The 19,369-nt window shown below is 43.6% G+C and overlaps 1 protein-coding gene across 1 annotated transcript in view; it reads right to left on the reverse strand.

Annotated features, from left to right (window-relative positions):
* Positions 1–266: 266 nt before the first annotated feature.
* The window catches only part of LOC143172174 (transducin-like enhancer protein 1), a 43,309-nt gene continuing 24,206 nt past the window's right edge, over positions 267–19,369 (reverse strand). Inside the window, exons 5-7 of the mRNA XM_076361427.1 lie at positions 4,883–4,945; positions 3,871–3,975; positions 267–272 (exon numbers count right to left, since the gene is read on the reverse strand). Coding sequence (XP_076217542.1) covers positions 267–272; positions 3,871–3,975; positions 4,883–4,945 — 174 coding nt within the window. The remainder of the gene's footprint in view (positions 273–3,870; positions 3,976–4,882; positions 4,946–19,369) is intronic.

Genomic DNA, 19,369 nt, shown 5'->3' on the forward strand with positions numbered 1-19,369 from the left:
CCCTTTCTCCTTCAGGCTAGCTACAACAGCTCTTGAGAATTCTGAATATCCTTGGGATGTTCAAACCAGCATGGTCCTATTGCTCTGTCTCCCGAATGTGGTTCAGGTCGTGATCGTGTTTAATGTTAAACAATTATTTAAGAATACCATTCAGAGATCAACCCCCATGACAGGCACTGTAGCTACTCAAACCCCCGCGACAGGCACTATGGCTACTCAAACCCCAGTGACAGGCACTGCGGCTACTCAGATCCCGGCGACAGGCGCTATGGCTGAACCAGAGAACCAACCCATGCCGTTATCAGTCGCCCCTATACACAAGAAAATCAACTCATTTAGTTAGGAAGGAAGATGAACCAGGGCCATCACGAGAACAGGAGGAGGAACAGGCAGAACCCATAAATGAGATGGTAACCACCCGACCCCTATCCCTGAGTGAGCTGCGAGATATGCGAAAAGATTTCAGCTGTTGTCCAGGCGAGCACATTGTCACCTGGCTGCTCCGATGCTGGGATAACGGGGCCAGTAGCCTGGAATTAGAGGGTAGGGAAGCCAAGCAGCTGGGATCCCTTTCTAGGGAAGGGGGCATTGACAAAGCGATTCGAAAATGGGCACAAGCCCTCAGCCTCTGGAGGTGATTCCTGTCAGGCGTGAAGGAAAGGTATCCCTTCAAGGAAGATGTTCTGTGTCACCCAGGCAAGTGGACCATCATGGAGAGAGGTATCCAGTACCTGAGGGAATTAGCTGTGCTGGAGGTGATTTATGATGACCTGAGCAATGAACAGCTATCCAAAGATCCAGACGAAGTCAAGTGCACACGACCCATGTGGCGGAAGTTGATACGGAGTGCACCATCGTCACATGCAACTCATTGGCAGTGATGACCTGGAAAGATGGAGAGGGACAAACGGTGGGTGAATTAGCTGGCCAACTCCGGCAATATGAGGAAAGTCTCTCTTCCTCCCTATGGGCCTGCATCTCGGCTGTGCAGAAACTTGTCGCGGGAGGTCCAGCAACTCAAAGAGGATAGGTCCTACTCTCCACCTGTACGGACCAGTATCTCAGCCATTAGGAGTAAGCGTCCCTCTGCTCAAGACAGAGGATATAGTGGATACACACCACGGGCCACCCTGTGGTTTTACCTACGTGACCACGGAAAGGACATGAGGAAGTGGGATGGAAAATCTACCTCAGCCCTAGAGGCACGGGTACGCGAGTTGCAAGGAAAAACAATCACAAAAGGGGGTTCTTCCAGGAAAATTGCTGCTCCAGTTTCCAGTGAGCAGCTCCCCAGAGAGAGTAGAAGGGCTCATTTTACTTCCGATCTTAATAAAGGGACTTTTGATTTGCATTTACAAGACGTGAGAAATGAGTACTATGGCCAGGACTAGGGGGGCCCTGCCTCCAGCCAGGTGGAGGAAAGGGACAACTGGGTTTACTGGACTGTGTGGATTCGATGGCCTGGCACATCAGACCCACAGGAGTAGAAGGCTCTAGTAGACACCAGTGCACAGTGTACCTTAATGCCATCAAGCTATATAGGGGCAGAAGCCATCTGTATTTCTGGGGTGACGGGGAGATCCCAACAACTAACTGTATTGGAGGCTGAAGTGAGCCTAACTGGGAACGAGTGGCAAAAGCACCCCATTGTGACTGGCTAAGTCTAATGGAGAGTGGAGACTAACAGTAGACTATTGTGGCCTAAATGAAGTCACGCCACCGCTGAGTGCTGCCATGCCGGACATGCTAGAACTTCAATACGAACTGGAGTCAAAGGCAGCCAAGTGGTATGCCACAGTTGATATTGCTAATGCGTTTTTCTCAATCCCTTTGGCAGCAGAGTGCAGGCCACAGTTTGCTTTCACTTGGAGGGGCGTCCAGTACACCTGGAGCCGACTGCCCCAGGGGTGGAAACACAGCCCCACCATTTGCCATGGACTGATCCAGACTGCACTGGAGCAGGGTGAGGCTCCAGAACACCTGCAATACATTGATGATATCATCGTGTGGGGCAACACAGCAGGAGAAGTTTTTGAGAAAGGGAAGGAAATAGTCCAAATCCTGCTGAAGGCCGGTTTTGCCATAAAACAAAGTAAGGTCAAGGGACCTGCACAGGAGATCCAGTTTTTAGGAATAAAATGGCAAGATGGACGTCGTCAGATCCCAATGGATGTGACCAACAAAATAACAGCCATGTCTCCACCAACTAGCAAAAAGGAAACACAAGCTTTCTTGGGCGTCGTGGGTTTCTGGAGAATGCATATTCCAAATTACAGTCTGATTGTAAGCCCTCTCTATCAAGTGACCCGAAAGAAGAACGATTTCAAATGGGGCCCTGAGCAATGACAAGCCTTTGAACAAATTAAACAGGAGATAGTTCATGCAGCAGCCCTGGGGCCAGTCCGGGCAGGACAAGATGTAAAAAATGTGCTCTACACCACAGCTGGGGAGAACAGCCCTACCAGGAGCCTCTGGCAGAAAGCACCAGGGGAGACTCGAGGTCGACCCCTAGGGTTTTGGAGTTGGGGATACAGAGGATCCGAGGCCCGCTATACTCTAACTGACAGCTGACCCAAACTGGCCAAAGGGATATTCCATACCATATGACGTCATGCTCAGTATATAAACTGGGGGGAGTTAGCCGGGGGGTGTGTGTGGGGTGTGTGACCACTGCTCGGGAACTGGCTGGGCATTGGTCGGCGGGTGGTGAGCAATTGCATTGTGCATCACTTATTTTGTATCTTCTTTTATCATCATTATTATTATTTTCCCTTCCTTTTCTGTCCTATTAAACTATCTTTATCTCAACCCACGAATTTTACTCTTTTTTTTTTTTCTCTCCGATTCTCTCCCCCATCCCACTGGGGGTGGCGGGGAGTGAGCGAACAGCTGTGTGGTGTTTAGCTGCCTGCCGGGTTAAACCACAACATCTTCCCTCGCTCTTATGTTGGGTTTTTTTTTTGTTTCTTCCCCCCCTCTCCAGTTGGGATGTAATTTTAAACACAGATGAATTATCTGGTTCCAGTGTCTGTAGACATCATTGGACTATGGCACTGTTAGTCCATACAGCAGCATGGCTAATTATCATTACAATGTGCATGAGGGAACAATAAAAACTGACAGGGCATCTTCTCACAACGAATAAACAGAAATTGATAAATAAGTAATTTGAATCTGCTCAAGGCATTCGCATATGAATAAAACCAGAAAGTTTCAGCTACTTCTTTCACAGTCTGGAAGGGCAGCAAACACGAGAAATATCCTAGACATAGTATCAGGGAAAATGAACTCATGCAGTGGAAGGAATGTATAGTTCACAAAGTTCGTTAATACAAAACAAATGACTTGTGACTGACAACCAGTCACAAGCAAGTAGTATTAACTTATTTCAGCATATTTAGATGCACAAACTTGGTAAAAGGCTTAGACCATGGCGTCAGACAGTTAATACTACTTCAAAAGCAAGTGAAGTTTCTTTTCATTAGCTTGCTGTTTTAAAATTCATGAAAGATTCACAAGAAAGGAAAATAAAGAAGAATGAACAGTTGTACAGGCTCCAAGAACAAACATAACAAAAAGCATGAGGCAAAGGTAACTAGATCAACTGACATACAATATCTATAAATAAAGAAGCAACTGTCCTAATCATAATCTTTCTTGCTAGAAAAGCTTTGCTATGCACAGTGTTGCTTTACAAAATGATATTGTGATAAAGTAAACTGCTATTAACTTTATCCCTGCTAGAATCTGTGCAAACCAAGTCAAACACACTTGAGCAATATTAGGCATCAAAACAGTGTTAGATATCAAAACATTAAGCTTATTTAAAAAATAATAAAGCAGTAAGGTATGAAAGCAGGTAATACAAACTTTAGAAGGTAGACCTAGAAGGCCACGTACCCCGATAATGGCATTCAATTCCACCATGGTCACTTGTTTGGCACGTTCTACAGCTTGGGCCACTTGCTGCTGATGCTATTAAAAGAAGATGGGGGGGGGGGAATTTATGTTAAAGTATTGACTGTACCAAATCATACTAAAAATCAAACCAGGACCACAAATATCTGAATAATCAGTTTCTCTGCAGAAGCCCAGGCTATCTCTTACAAGATACATCTTATGCAGGTAAGAGGTAAGTGCCCTATTTCTCACCTGCTCATCAAAAGCAAACAAGAACCCTGAAGGCAGTCAGCTCACCTCTCTCCCTGTGCCACTTCAATATTAATTTTCTAACAAATCATCAGTTTCTAATTGAGTTGACAGGACAATAATGTAAACTTCAAACGTGTCAATTTTAACATTTATATACTCTGTGCCCACACAGCAAAACCTACTGAAATTTCAAACAGGAAGACTTAAGTGCTTCACTGAACTCAACAGGAATTACAAATACTGTTTGTAACCTGTAGAATTTGAAAAGGCATATCCAAAATAAGAGGTTTCAAATGTAACAGCCTACAATATGCTACAGTCATAGTCATTCAAACCAGATCTATTATGCAGGTTTGTAACTTTAAACAAGGTTTTGCATCTAACTACTCACCTTCTACGCTAAAATCTGATACGAATTATATAGACAAGACCAGCATTCTTATTTCACTAGATTCATATTTGAATAACAATCATCACAATTAGAAACAAAAGCAATTTGTTACATTGATAATATTTTAGACTCCCCCTCTCCTCAGGGAATGAATGAGGCTGAGCCATTGTCAATAGTTAGAACTCAGATTTGTTAGACCAAATTAGCAGGGGTTTTGCACACTTCAGCTATAACAGATGTGCCTTACACTTGTGCACTGTGATAAAATTAACATCTTAAAACTAGCTAACTTGCAAACAGAGGCAACATACTTAAAATTTAACAGCCAATTTTACTTACTTCCTGAGACAAAAATGGGATGACTTGTACACAAATTGTATTCAGTCTCTTGGCAATTTCTGTCTATAGAGGAAGAGTAAATGCTTTGATTAAAACTGTGTTTTAGGCTTGTTCCCATATATCAATTAGTGTACAGGATCATATTAAGTTCACATGTTGGAGACAATAACAAACAAAAAACCCCATACTACTGCAAATATAAACACTTAATAAACAGGCCGAGATCAGGACACAGATTTAGTTAGCTACTCTAGGACATCTGCCATGTCTAAAGTACCTAATCTGTATACACATTTAAGCACAAATCTGGTCCTTGTACATAGCTCATTAACAAGTAAAGCATTTATGAAATCCATTAAATCCAAGATAAAGCCTTTTAAAAGGTAGATTTATTATTACTGAAATTATCAAGCATATGAGTAACAAGAACAATAGTCCAAGAAACCAGGAGCGGAACAATCCTTCACTGAAAGTGGCAGAGAACACATCAGGATGAAATTTTTGAGACCTACTTTTCATCAGCTTTATACGTCTACCACTTTCAGTTTACCATCCTTAACAAAGATCTGAGCACAGGATTTCTGGTGGAGCACAGGGTTCTTCTTTTTGTCATTAGTTGGCCTTACTTATATTTACAGCTTTCCATACCTATATGTCTGTCAGTCATTCAGAATGGCTATTATAATTAACTCTCAAGTCTTAAATGGGACTTCAAAAGCACACAAAAGCTCAACTCCCACAGAAAGATATGGTTTTCCTTTAAAAACACCTCCTGCAGTTGTTCTAAAAAAGTTGTACAAAACCAAGGTTAGTACCCAGATCTGAATCGAGCCTATATACAAGATACTCTGGAAAGCTCTTGTCAGCCTCTATATCATTAAGTCATGTGGATATTTCTTGATTATTTTTTTTTTAAAGACACGGGAAATAAGCGATCACTGCTGAGAATTTAGGTTTTCCCTGAAAAAACATTCCAAAACCTAAGCAAAGATAAACTTTCTCAAAGAAGTTAGATGAAAATATTGCTAATTCATCTGCTGACCCTTTCCCCAAACCTTCATTTCATCCCAAATTTCTTAGGGAGAGATTTTTTTGTGATGATCCTTAGATGCCAGTCAAGCAGCAATTAGGAAAAAAGCGCCACACGTTGCTTTTCTGTCTCAGGGATCTAAATATGGTAGACTAGCTTTAACATCTTATGGTGATTAGACCTTGGCCAGCTAACAGACCCCCACCCAACCACTCTCTCACTCCCCCTCCTCAACAGGACAGGGAGAGAAAGTAACATGAAAAAGCTCGTGGGTCGAGATAAAGACAAGAAAGTTCACTTACCAATTACTGTCATGGACAAAACAGACTTGACTTGGGGAATATTAATTTATTGCCAATTAAAATCAATTTGGATAGTGACAAAGACAAATTAAAACACCACCTTCCCCCTCCCCTTTTTTCCCAAGGCTCAACTTCACTCCTTCATTCCTGACTCCTCTATTCCCCCCCACACACACACGCAACAGTGATGGGGAACAGGAATTACAGTCAGTCCATAACAGTTCCTGTCTGCCACTCCTTCCTCCTCACACTTTCAGGAAAAAATATGCGCCAACGTGGGATCTCCACGGGCTGCAGATCCTGTCAGGAAAATCTGCTCTACTGTGGTCCTCTCCACGGGCTGCAAGGAAATGCCTACTCTACTGTGGTCTTTTCCACAGGCTGCAGGGAAACATCTTTGGTTTTAGTGGGCATGGTGGTGTTGGGTCGACAGTTGGACTCGATGATCTTGGAGGTCTTTTCCAACCTTAATGATTCTATGATCTGCTCCGGCGCCTGGAGCACCTCCTCCTGCTCCTTCTTCTCTGACCTTGGTGTTCGCACTATTGTTTCTCACTTTTTTTTTTTCCCCTCGCTCCTCTCTGCCTGTGAAGCGTTTTGCCCTTTCTTAAATATGTTTTCACAGAAGTGCCACCAGCTTCGCTGATGGGCTCAGCTTTGGCCTGCAGTGGGTCTGTTGCCAAGCCGCCTGGAACCAAATGTGTCTGGCACAGGGAAGCCTCTGACCTCTTCTCACAGAGGCCACCCCTGCAGCCCCCTACCTTGCTACCCAAACCTTGCCATGTACACCCAATACACACCTCTTTCCCCACCTCTGACGGAAACCAAGAAAATATTTGATGGCATTGGACTTCTAGAATACCATTTTTCTCTGGTGTGAACTAAAGTACTCCACAGTTGTTCACGCTGAAGTTTTGCAAAGACATGAGTCTCCCCTACAGTTCTTGGATGGGTTCTTCCTAGGACAAAAAGGCAACAAAATGACAGTTGCTTTCTAGCACCTCTCATCCCACCCTTCCCCAACAAGGGGAGCAGAGCTGTATCCTCTCAATAGAAACATCTACCATCTCACACAGTACCAAACACCAAGCAGTTCTGTTTTGTTTGGGCTATGACCATAAAACATCCATCATTCCCAGTGTGGCCTTTAGTACTGGTATTACACAAGCTACTAATAAAGATAACACAGGGAAGTTACTGGCATCACTTAACTATTTCAAATCTGTTGGTACATTCAGTGTAGGTTAACTTCAGGAAAGAACACTTCCACAATGGTGAGAATCTACTCACAGAAGGGCATTTTTCACATACCTTGCTTTCTGGAGACAGATACCAGGTATGGCAGCTATAGAAAGACAGTCTGTTATACAGCAGTCTTATTGAAGGGAATAAGATGTTTAGCTTCCAACAAGTTAATTGCCCTAAATCAATGAGATTTCCTTTGTTTTCAGGATAGAAGCCAGGAAGAATCATAGCAGGTGATGAGGAGAGAAAGAAAAAAATAAAGTAAGTAAAAATGAACTCATTTGGTTTCTACTGAAAAGTTGTTTCAATCTGTATGGCCCAAAGAAAAGCCTCCTTATTCTGTAATCCTGAGAGAAGTATCCTTATCATAGCTGTGAAAGAATCTATTTTGAGTAGAGTCTATAAAACTTGCAAGTTGTCTACATTACTGGGTTTTTCCACACAGGTCCCAAATATCTGAACTTCACTGCAGTAACATAGCATGTAGAATGGCTCACAGTAAAATGAGAGAACACAACTCAACATCATGTACTAATTACCAGTCCCCTTGCAGGTCCAATAGATTTTATTTTTTTTTAATTATTTCTTTTCTATGAAAAGCCTATTAAAAAGGACCAGACAAACCAGGAGGAAGAAAAGAGACAAAGATGTGATAATTCATCATTCTTCCTTTATTTCTGAAATATGTAGGACATGTAGAATTAGCCTATTCCTAGTTCTTTCTCTCTAGCTCTAACAGAAAATTGATTTATGCACAAAACATAGATGAGAAGCTCTTAAAAACAGCTGCAAGATATATAGGACTCATTTGAAGAAGAGATGCACTTGCAATTGCTCTTCATTCCAGTATTCAACAGAGATCCCCTCTGTATACTGAAAAGTTAAATGTTGAACTGGGTACAAGGGGGAATAATCAATCTTATTTTAAAATTATTGTCTCAGTATCAGAATATTTAATATCAGAACTGAAAAAAGTATCCTTCTGAATTTGGCTTTACCGAAGCAGTACATCAACGCTCATCATGCACGAACAGCATCCCCACTATTAATCCATAGTTCTAGCTAAATTTATATGTACGTACCATAAATAAAAGTGTTTTCAGATTTCTTGCTGCTGTTACAAGTGCCAGTTAATAGGTATTTACACTGAAAGGAAGGAAACTGAAAAGACTATTCTATACTTTATAACAAAAGTCTGCTTACATTTAAAAGACAGTTTGCCTACTAGCACTCTTACCCACACACAATTAAATATATTACTTAAACCTATTTATCCACTATGAGATTTTGAACTTAGTAAAAGTATTCTCATTCACAAACACGTTCAGAAATTATTTTTGTTCTCTAATGAGTTGATAAAGTTAGGTACTAATGCACAATTCACCTAATCTTTCCCATCAGAAGTTGCAAGAGGTTGTTTTCAGTACTGAGAAAAAAGCAAGTTTCATAATGACTTTAAATATAAATCTAGCTGTTCAAAAGACAATGAGCTTTCACCTTTCAAGATGAAATATCTTTGAAACACAGATCAACCCTGAAAAGTTACAGCTAAAAGCAATCATCCATGCAACAGCCATCCCATAAGTATACTATTCCCCATCCACAAACACTGCTACAACACTAAAAAAAAAAAATCTTGTTTTGCATTCACATTCCAAGCAATAACACCATATTTAATACACTCCCTAATAATTCTTTGAAATACTCTAGCACAGTTACAACTGATAAAGTTGCAATCATCTTTTAAACACAAGAAAAATAAAAGATCTAAAGACAAACTAAATTTAAAAAAAAATATATTCTTCTATCATCTACCCAAACATTGTAGGAGTTCTCAAATGATTTGAAAAGCTTGGGTTTTGAAGACCAGAGGCTAAGTAGGAAAAAATGCTTTACTTCAACCCTCCTGCACTTATTGTCCTTTCTTAAAGGTTTCAATTTACATATAAGCTGTCATATAAAGTTGAAAAGAATGTAGTTACTGGGGATAGATTTCAGAATTAATGATGGTTCCCTCTACCATGCAAGCGTTAATTTTCCATTAAGAGTTTGGGAAGGAACTGAAACAGGGATGTTCTTCATCCATATACAAATGGTGAACATTTTAAATATAGAGATACAGACAGGATTAGTTATTTAAATAGTTTATTTGGTCTCTACCAAGAAAACCTACCACCATAAATCCTCTAAAAGTCCTGTATGGAGCAACCAAGTACTGTATGGAGTCCTATATATTCCTTCTTGAAAGCAAGAACTGTTTCTGAAGGACTCCAAAAGAGCTTGGTTAATCAGGACTAAACATCAGTAATTGGTGGCCTAAGCTATATTTTCCAGATTTGGGGCTCATGCATTTGAGATCTTTAAACAAACAAAGAAAAACATAAAATAAAAAAAGCTATGTCAGTTACAGATGCTTTCAAATACAACATAGCTGTTATGTAACTGCTGATCATGACAGGTAGGGCAGTCAGAAGAATGAGTAAACAAACAATTTTGCAGAAAGCTGCTTGAGCAGAGATAAACATAACTAACTGTCCATGTTCTTTGGTTCCCTGGTAAAGCATACCATGTAAGTCTACATCTAGTGAAAATGCTCATAGCTTTGTGGCAGTTCATAGCAGAGCATCTCAAGTGCCCTTAATTGTTTGCATTCCAAATGCAGAACTTCTTTAATATATTTGTTTCTAATAGGGGACTTGAGTATGGAGCATATCAAAGCTGCCAGACACCCACCCAGCTGTTCTCACTCCCCCTCCTCAACAGGATGGGGGAGAAAATAAGATGGAAAAGCTTGTGGGTCGAAATAAAGATGGGGAGATCACTTACTAGTTACCATCGTGGGTAAAACAGACCTGACTTGGGGAAAATAAATTTATTGCCAATTAAAATAGACTTAGATAGTGAGAAATAAAAACAAAATTAAAACACCACCTCCCCCTCCCCTTTTTTCCCCAAGGCTCAACTTCATTCCTTCATTCCTGACTCCTCTACCTTTCCCCCCCTCCCCCCAAGCAGCACACAGGGGAAGGGGGATTACTGTCAGCCCATAACAGTTCCTCTCTGACACTCCTTCCTCACACTTTTCCCCTGCTTTACCTGTTCACTGCCTCTGAAGCCTCCTTAGATATTATGTTGCACGATTGAGAAATACATTTAAAAATGAGAAAAGTATTCTGTCCAGTTGAAAGCTACTAAGACAAAATTTTTGCAAGTTTCATATTAGTTCAGTGAAACCAGTATTTTGCCCACAAAGTAATCCAGCAACTGTCTGTGTACTCATACCAAATTTTGCTACTTTGTTAACACTAATTCCCTGCTCCAAAAATCCTTTTTATAGCTACTATTTACATAAACCTTTTTTTATAGAGGATCATGCTGTCTGTTCCAGGGCTTGTTTGGTGGGGTGGGTTGGGTTTTTTTATTACTTAAATAAGAAAAAGGGGTTTTAAGTAGGAAACTCACTCGAAAAGGGGAAAAAACACACCACTGAATATTACTGTAATATGAACAAACATAATATGCAGAATTTATGCAACACACACTTAAGATACTAAAAAAAGCCTGTCTTAATGCATCCCTTTAAAGAAAAACTCACATAAAAAAAAAAAGAATATGAAGACTGTTAAATTACATTCACAAAAGCTTTAAAAGGCAGTTCTAAATTACTCTGCCTCCACTGGCACTTTCAACACATAGAAAGCCAAATATAACACTGAAAACCTTTCAGATGACAGCCACTACCTGCCATTTACATCATGTAACAAAGTAACTCACTAGGGAGTAAAGGTCAAAATTACACTTCTGGTCATTACTGAAAAATTTGAGATAATATGTGGTGAGGATGAGAAGAAAAATCATGTTGTTAGACTGCTGCAAATGACTTGACCTCAGACCAAATTTCATCTCTATCTAACAGCCCTCTTTATGGAACATTATACTGGGTCTGGCTGGGATGGAGTTAGCTTTCTTCATAGCAGCCTGTATGGCGATGTGTTTTGGATTTGTGGATAAAAAAGTGTTGATAACACACCAGTGTTTTGGCTACTGCTGAACAGTGCTTGCACAACATCAAGGCTTTCTCTCCCTCATCCTGCTGTGGGGGGTGTGAGCGAGCAGCTGCAGGGGTGTTTGGCTGCTGGCCAGTGTTGTACAATTTGGTATACTTTATATAGAACTTGTTTAGCATAACTTGCTTAGCATTGGTAGCTAAATTTGCTGAAGCCTTAGGCCGCAAGCTGTGAACTTTCATCTAGATATGTTGAACTTTTACCTAGTCAAGTAAAAGAAGGCCCCAGAGCCAGTTCAAGCCAGAAGATAAGGAAGCTACATTCATTAACAGAAGCTGCAACCTTAGAGATAAGAAAAGAAACAGCCCGCCTAGAGACAATGAAAGGACCCAATGAAGAATGGGAAGACCCCAGACCCTAATATTACTACTGGTCTGAACTGTTGCATGAGGGGTGGGGAATTTAGATTGTAAGGGTATAATTGCCCAGGGATTTCTTTGTTCGAGGTCCCTCTTCGGAGGCACCCAGCTCGAGCTGTAGCGCTATTAATAAAAAGGACTTTATAGAAGAATCTCTTTTTGGCTTATTGATTCAGCGGAAACCTAGAGTCAAACCCTGTTATGGTGGCTGACACGCTTAATTTCCATAACACCAGGGTCAACCCACTATAATCCTTTTTGGCGCCCAATGTGGGGCTTGAGAGGTTCAGGATAACATATCTGATTGGAGTGTGCTAGACTGAATTTGTTATACCTGTTTAGCTGGTACTTGGCACTGACTTACTTGCTCTCTCACTTGCTCCGTTGCTTGCTCCCTTTCTTGCTGTACATCAAACTCCAGGGCTTATTGATGGCTGCTTTTGGCTTTTGCTGTGCTGTTTATCACTTTGTTTTGCTTCGCCTTGGAGAGCTATGATAAAAGCACTGGCCTTGAGCCTAATCTAGTATTTGGGCCCTGCATTGCTGCTGTCCCAGTACTCCAGGAACCATCTCAGAGAGACAACTAACAATTACACCTTCCTCTTCTCCTCTGGGAACCACTTTGTGGAGGAAATGAAGAATGGCACCTTCCCCTTTTTCTCCGAGATAGATGTTTCCAGCCTTGTTGCAATGGCCTCCAGTTTCCTGAACATCCTCGTGTAACGAGAATGCTTGTATTGGTGTGTGCCGTGAACCTGATTTTGTTTTTTCATAAGGTTAACCAACCAGTTAGGAATGCCACACAGGAATGTGCCCTGAGGCAGCTGATTCCTGGGTGGCAAGGTGTGTGGGAGAATTTAGGAAGGTGCTTAGAACAGTTCCTACCTCTGATGGCCCTCTGGGAGTTTATGCCCAAACAGGAGTGGAATCCTATTGAAATGGAAGACCACTTGAAGGGAAGATACCTTGGCTATACCAAAAAGAGAGAGCAACTTCTAGCGCTGTGTTGGGGCCTGGCCTATGCCTACCAGACCTGTGTCCAGCATCCTCAAAAGACCAAGGGGGTCTCTGGATCTGAGGACACACAAGCCGACACTGTAAGAGCCTCTGGATCTGAGGACATACAAACTGTGAGGGTCTCTCAATCTGAGGACATACAAATGGACACTGTGAGGGGCTCTGGATATGAGGATATACACATGGACACTGTGGCTAAAGCAGAGACCAACCCTCAACTATAGTCGTCATTCCTGTACTCAAGAAGAAATAACGGAAGCAGAGGTTGACCCAGTTAGTAAGGGAGGAAAAAGCTCTGCCTGAGGGGGAGCAGAAGGGAGAATCAGAAGAGGCAGCCTGTTCTGCAGCAGAGCAGCCACAAGAACAGGAGAGGGAAGAGATAGATATTGTAAATGAGTCGGAAACCACACAGTTCCTATCCCTGAGCAAGCTGCAAGATATGCAGAAAGATGGCAGCCACCAGCCAGGCAAGCAAATTGGGATACTGGGGGCCACAGTCAGGAATTAGAGGGTAGAGAAGCCTGGGAGCTGGGATCCCTAGCTAGGGATCATGGAATCAACAAAGGGCTCAGAAGAGGGGCAACAACCTGCAGCCTCTGCAGGTGACTCCTGTTGAGCGTGAAGGCGAGGTATCTTATTATCAAGGAATAACTTGAAAACTACCGAGGCAAGTGGACCACCGCTGAGGAAAGTGTCCAGTATCTGAAGGAATTAGCAGTGGTGGAGATGGTCTACAGCAACCTGCACGACAGCCAGATGTCCAAAGAACTAGATGACATCCACTGTACGTGGGCCATGTGGTGGAGATTAGTACGGAACACAGTGACATCATATGCCAACACCCTGGCAATGACGGACCATCCAGACACCGAGGAACTGACTGTGGAGAAACCTTCCCGCCAGCTCCAGCAATTCAAAGAGAATCTCTCTTCCCCCTTCACCCTACGAGCCTGCGTGTTGGCTGTGGTGAAACTGTCCCGCCAAGTCCAGCGACTCAAAGAGAATCTCTCTTCCTCCTTACCCCTACAGGCCAGCATCTCAGCTATCAAGGGTGCTGCATGGAATCAACCTTCCCCTGTGTGAGGGAAAGGGAACCTCAGGCACACATCGCGTATCATCCTGTAGTTCTATCTGCACGACCATGGAGCGGACGTGAGGAAGTGGGACAGTGCACCTACCTCAAAGCTAGAAGCCCACGTACATGAATTGCAAGGAAAAATGGCAGCTAAAAAGGGTTCATGCAGAAAGACTACTGCTCCAGTTGCTCTTGAGAAATTCCCCAGGTGCAGTAAAAGGCAAAGGACGCCTCTCCTCCTTCTGATACTGATGAAGGCACTTCTGGTCTGCTATTACAGGAGTCAGAAAATGAATGCTCCAACCAGGAGTGGAGGGTCCCTGCCTCTGGCCACCCAGAAGAAAGGGACAATCAGGTTTACTGGACTACATGGATTAAATGGCCTGGCACATCGGACACATGGGAGTATAAGGCTTTGGTAGACACCGGTGCACAGCGTGGCCCTAGGGCCACGTATTGGGTGTATGTGGCAAGGTTTTGGTAGCAGGGGAGGGGGCTACAGGGGTGGCCTCTGTGAGAAGAGGTCAAGGGCTGCCCTGTGCCAAACACAGCCGGTTACAGCCAGCTACATGACAGACCTACCACAGGCCAAAGCTGAGCCAATCAATGAAGCTAGTGGTGTCTCTGTAAAAACATACTTAAGAAAGGGCAAAACGCTGCACGGCAGTGCAAGGAGTGAGCAAAAAAAAAAAAAGTGTGAGAAAAAAACCCTATGAACACCAAGGTCAGAGAAGAAGGAAGAGGAGGAGGAGGAGATGCTCTAGGCACCGGAGCAGATATTCCCCTGCAGCCCATGGAAGAGACCACAGTAGAGCAGGAATTTCCCTGTAGCCCATGGAGAGGACCATGCTGGAGCAGGGGAAAAGCATTAGGAGGAAGGAGTGGCAGAGACGAATTCTTATGGATTGACTGTAACCCCCCCGTTCCCCATCCCCCTTGCACTGCTTGAGACCGGGGAAAAGTTAAACGAGTTGAGAATGAAGGAGTGAAGTTGAGCTTGGGGCAGGGGGGAAGGCAAGGGGAAGGAAGCTGTTTTAATTTTTATCTTTGTTTCTCACCCTCCAAATCTACTTTAATTAGCAATAAATTAATTTTCCCTGAGTCGAATCTGTTTTGCCTATGACAGTAACTGGTAAGTGACCTTCCTGTCTTTATCTTGACCCGTGAGCTTTTCCATCATGTTGTCTCCCCCTGTCCTGTTGAGGAGGGGGGAGTGAGAGAGCAGCTGGGTGGGCATCTGACCACCAGCCAAATTCAACCCACCACAGGCCATCGGGGTACAAGGGGGGGAAGAACACATCCGGATTTCTGGAATGACAAGGGGAACCCAACAGTTGTCTGTATTGGAGGCTGAGGTGAGCCTAACAGGGAATGAGCGGTAAAAGCACCCTATTGTGACTGGCTCCGTGTATCCTTGGCGTTGACTACCTCAGGAGAGGGTACTTCAAGGACCCAAAAAGGTACCAGTGGGCCTTTGGTGTAGCTGCTGTGGATACACAGAAGATTAAATAGCTGTCTACCTTGCCCGGCCTCTTGGAGGATCCCTCTGTCGCCGGGGTTGCTGTGTGTTGAAGAACAGCAAGTGCCGATTGCTACCGTGACGGTGCACCAGCGGCAATATCACACCAACCGAGACTTCCTGGTTCCCACCCAAGAGCTGATTCATCAATTGGAGAGCCAAGGAGCGATCAGCAAGACTCGCTTACCCTTTAATAGTCCTACACAGCCAATGCAAAAGTCTGACAAAGGGTGGAAATTAACAGCAGTCTACCGTGGCCTGAACGAAGTCACACCACCTCTGAGTGCTGCCATACAGGACATGCTAGAGCTCCAATATGAACTGGAGTCAAAGGCTGCCAAAATAGCATGCCACAACTGATATTGCCAAAGCATTTTTCTCAATCCCTTTGGCAGCAGAGTGCAGGCCACAGATGGCTTTCACATGGAGAGATGTCCGATACACCTGGAATCAACTGCCCCAGGGGTGGAATCATAGTCCTACCATTTGCAATGGATTGATACAAACTGCACTGGAACAGGATGAAGCCCCTGAACACCTGCAAAACATTCATGACACCATCATGTGGGGCAACACAGCAAAGGAAGTGTTTGAGAAAGGAAAAAGAATAATCCAGATCCTTCTGAAAACTGATTTTGCCATTACAAAAAAAGCACACAGGTCAAGGGACCTGCACTGGAGATCCAGTTCTTGGGAATGAAATGGCAAGATGGACATTGTCACATCCCTATGGATGTGATCAATAAAATAGTTGGTGGGGCTTTTTTGTTAACAAAAGAAGAAACACAAGCTTTCCTAGGCCTTGTAGGATTCTGGAGAATGCATATTCCAGGTTCCAATCAGATTGTGAGCCCTCTCTATCGAGTGACCCAAAAGAACTGTTTCGACTAGGGCCCTGAGCAGTGACAAGCCTTTGAACAGCTCAAACAGGAGATAGTTCATGCAGTAGCCCTTGGGCCTGTCTGGACAGGATTAGCTGTGCAAAATGTGCTCTACAGTGCAGCCGAAGAGCACGGCCTCACCTGGAGCCTCTGGCAGAAAACACCAGGAGAAACCTGAGGCCTCTCTAGGGTTTTGGAGATGGGGGCATCAAGGATCAGAAGCCCACTACATCCCAACTGAAAAAGAGATACTAGCAGCATTTGAGGGGGGTTGAGCCTCTTCTGAAGTAGTCAGTAGAGAAGTATAGCTCTTCTAGGCACCACAATTGAATGTGTTGCACAGGACAGTCAAAGAAAGGATCCCCTCTACACATCATGCGACCAACACTACGTGAAGTAAGTAGGTAGCGTTGATCACTCAACAGGCTTGAGCGAGGAATCCCAATTGCCCAGGAATCTTGGAAGAGATCGTGGACTGGCCAGAAGGCAGAAACTTTGGAGCATCACCTGAGGAGGTGACCTGTGCCCAGGAGACCCCACTGTATAATAAATTATTAGAAAATGAAAAGCAATATGCCCTGTTTACTGGTGGGTCCTGTCGTATTGTGGGAAAGCATCGGAGGTGGAAAGCTGCTGTGTGGAATCACACATGACAAGTTGGAGAACATGTTGAAGGAGAAGGTGAATCCAGTCACGTCTGCAGAAATGAAAGCCATCCAGCTGGCCCTAGAGATTGCTGAATGAGAGTAAAAAAGTGTCCAGTATTCTATCTCTATACTGACTCACAGATGGTGGCACATGCCCTATGGGGTGGCTACAGCAATGGAAGCAGACCAACTGGCAGCACAGAGGTAGCCCCATCTGGGCTGCTGTATTGTGGCAGGACATTGTTGCCTGGGTAGAGAACCTCATGGTAAAGGTATGTCATGTAGATGCTTACATGCCCAAGAACCACGCCACCAAAAAATATCAAAACAATGAGCAGGTAGACCAGGCTGCCAGAATTGAAGTGGCTCAGGTGGACCTAGACTGGGAGCATAAGGGTGAGCTATTCATAGCTTGGTGGGCCCATGAAACATCAGGACATCTAGGAAGAGATGCAACATACAGATGGGCTCATGATCAAGGGGTGGACTTGACCATTGACACCATTGCACAGGTTATCCATGAGTGCAAAACATGTGCCATAAGCAAGCAAGCCAAGCAGGTAAAGTCTCTCTGGCACAGAGAACAGTGGCTGAGATATCAACATGGGGAGGCCTGACTGATCAATTGCATTGGACCACTGCCACAAACCCACCAAGGCAAGCGCTATGTGCTTACTGGATGGTTGGAAACATACCCTGTAAACCATTCCACCACCAAAACACACCATCCTGGACCCTGAAAAGAAAATCCTGTGGTGATACAGTACCCTAGAAAGAATTGATTCAGACAATCCAGCAGAATCCACTTGGCTGGTTAACACCAGAGGATCTGCTAACCGTCCTGGTCCTGCCCAAACAAAGCCCCTACATACTGTGGGAAGAGTTAAGGTCCCCCTAGCACACACAGGAAAGTGGCTGGGAGAGGTAGTGTAGGGTACTCCTCCCTCAGGAAATGGCAAGCCCAGTTGTGGGATTGTCTTCGCTCAAGGACCCAGGTGCACTGAGTGGGTATTGCAGGAGAATGGGGAAATCTGGTGTGTACCTCAAGGAGATTTAACCTTGGGGAAAAATAACCCATGATTTCAGTTTTATGTTATAGGAAGTACCATAACAGGAACCACCCAAACAACCAGATGAGCCTTGCAAGAAATCAGGCAAGTGCAGTAGTAACCCAACCTGAGCTGGTTTTAGCACCCAAGAACCCAACAGAACACCTCCCCTGTCCTGAGTGACCACTGTAACAAATGGAGTCCCTGTCATTGATAGCTGAATGGAAATTTTATAGGCATGGCCCATAGACTAAGGGAATGATTTCTGCATATATGTCAAAGGATGTGGGGGTGGTGGGGTGTGTTTTAATGATAATGTATTAGATAGAGCAGGACCTGAGCATGATGCAAATGAGATGGAATAAAGTGCGGAGAGTTAATTTTATTCATAACAGCCCATAGGTTGTTTTGTTTTGGATTTGCAACTAAAACACATAACACACAATTTTGGCTATTGCTGAACAGTACTTGCACAGTGTCAAGGCATGCACACACATACATACACACCCACCCCCCACCACCCCCTATTCCTCAGCACTTGCTGAGGCTGGGCAAGAAATTGGGTGGGGACACAGCCAAGACAGCTGACCCAAATTGACCAAAGGGATATTCCATACCATGTAATTTCATGCTCAGCAATAGAAACTGGGGTCAACTAAGGAGGGCATTTGTCTTGCAAGGTGGCCACAGCATGGAGAGTGGCAAGTGATTGCTTTCACTTAACTGTCTTTCTCTCAACACAGAATTTTTCTAAACTTTTGCTCTTCCTATTTTATCTCCCCTGTCCTGCTTGGCAGGGGGAACGAGCAAGCAGCTAGATGGTTGTTTGGCTGCTAGCCTGGGTCAACCCACCACAGACTTTTTTTTTCAAGCCAGAAATCAGTTAAATATTACAGTTTCTTACCCAGGAATTCTTTAATGTATATCTTATTAGTCTTCAGTTATAGTTTAGAGCCCATTTTATTTTCATTTTCAGGCAGAATTGCTGAAATAAGCAGCACAGTTCAACAGTATAGGCTTTACTATTCTGTAATTGACATCTTCAGATACACCCTGTGTCAACAGATAGCAACCCAAACACAACCCCCCCACCCCCACAAAAACCAACCCCAAACAAACACTGTCATTACTAGCCTTCTAATCAAGAGGAAAGGATGGGAAGGTTTATTCTCAACAGATAGTTGAAATTTAATCTAACAAGCAGCAATAGGTAGCATTCATTTCAATAACAAGAACAATCCCTGTATTTTGAGCGTAAGCTGTCAGTTTAACATGACATATCATTAAAAAAATACA

This window comes from Aptenodytes patagonicus, chromosome W, assembly GCF_965638725.1.
Source record: "Aptenodytes patagonicus chromosome W, bAptPat1.pri.cur, whole genome shotgun sequence".
In the NCBI taxonomy this organism is placed as follows: Eukaryota; Metazoa; Chordata; class Aves; order Sphenisciformes; family Spheniscidae; genus Aptenodytes; species Aptenodytes patagonicus.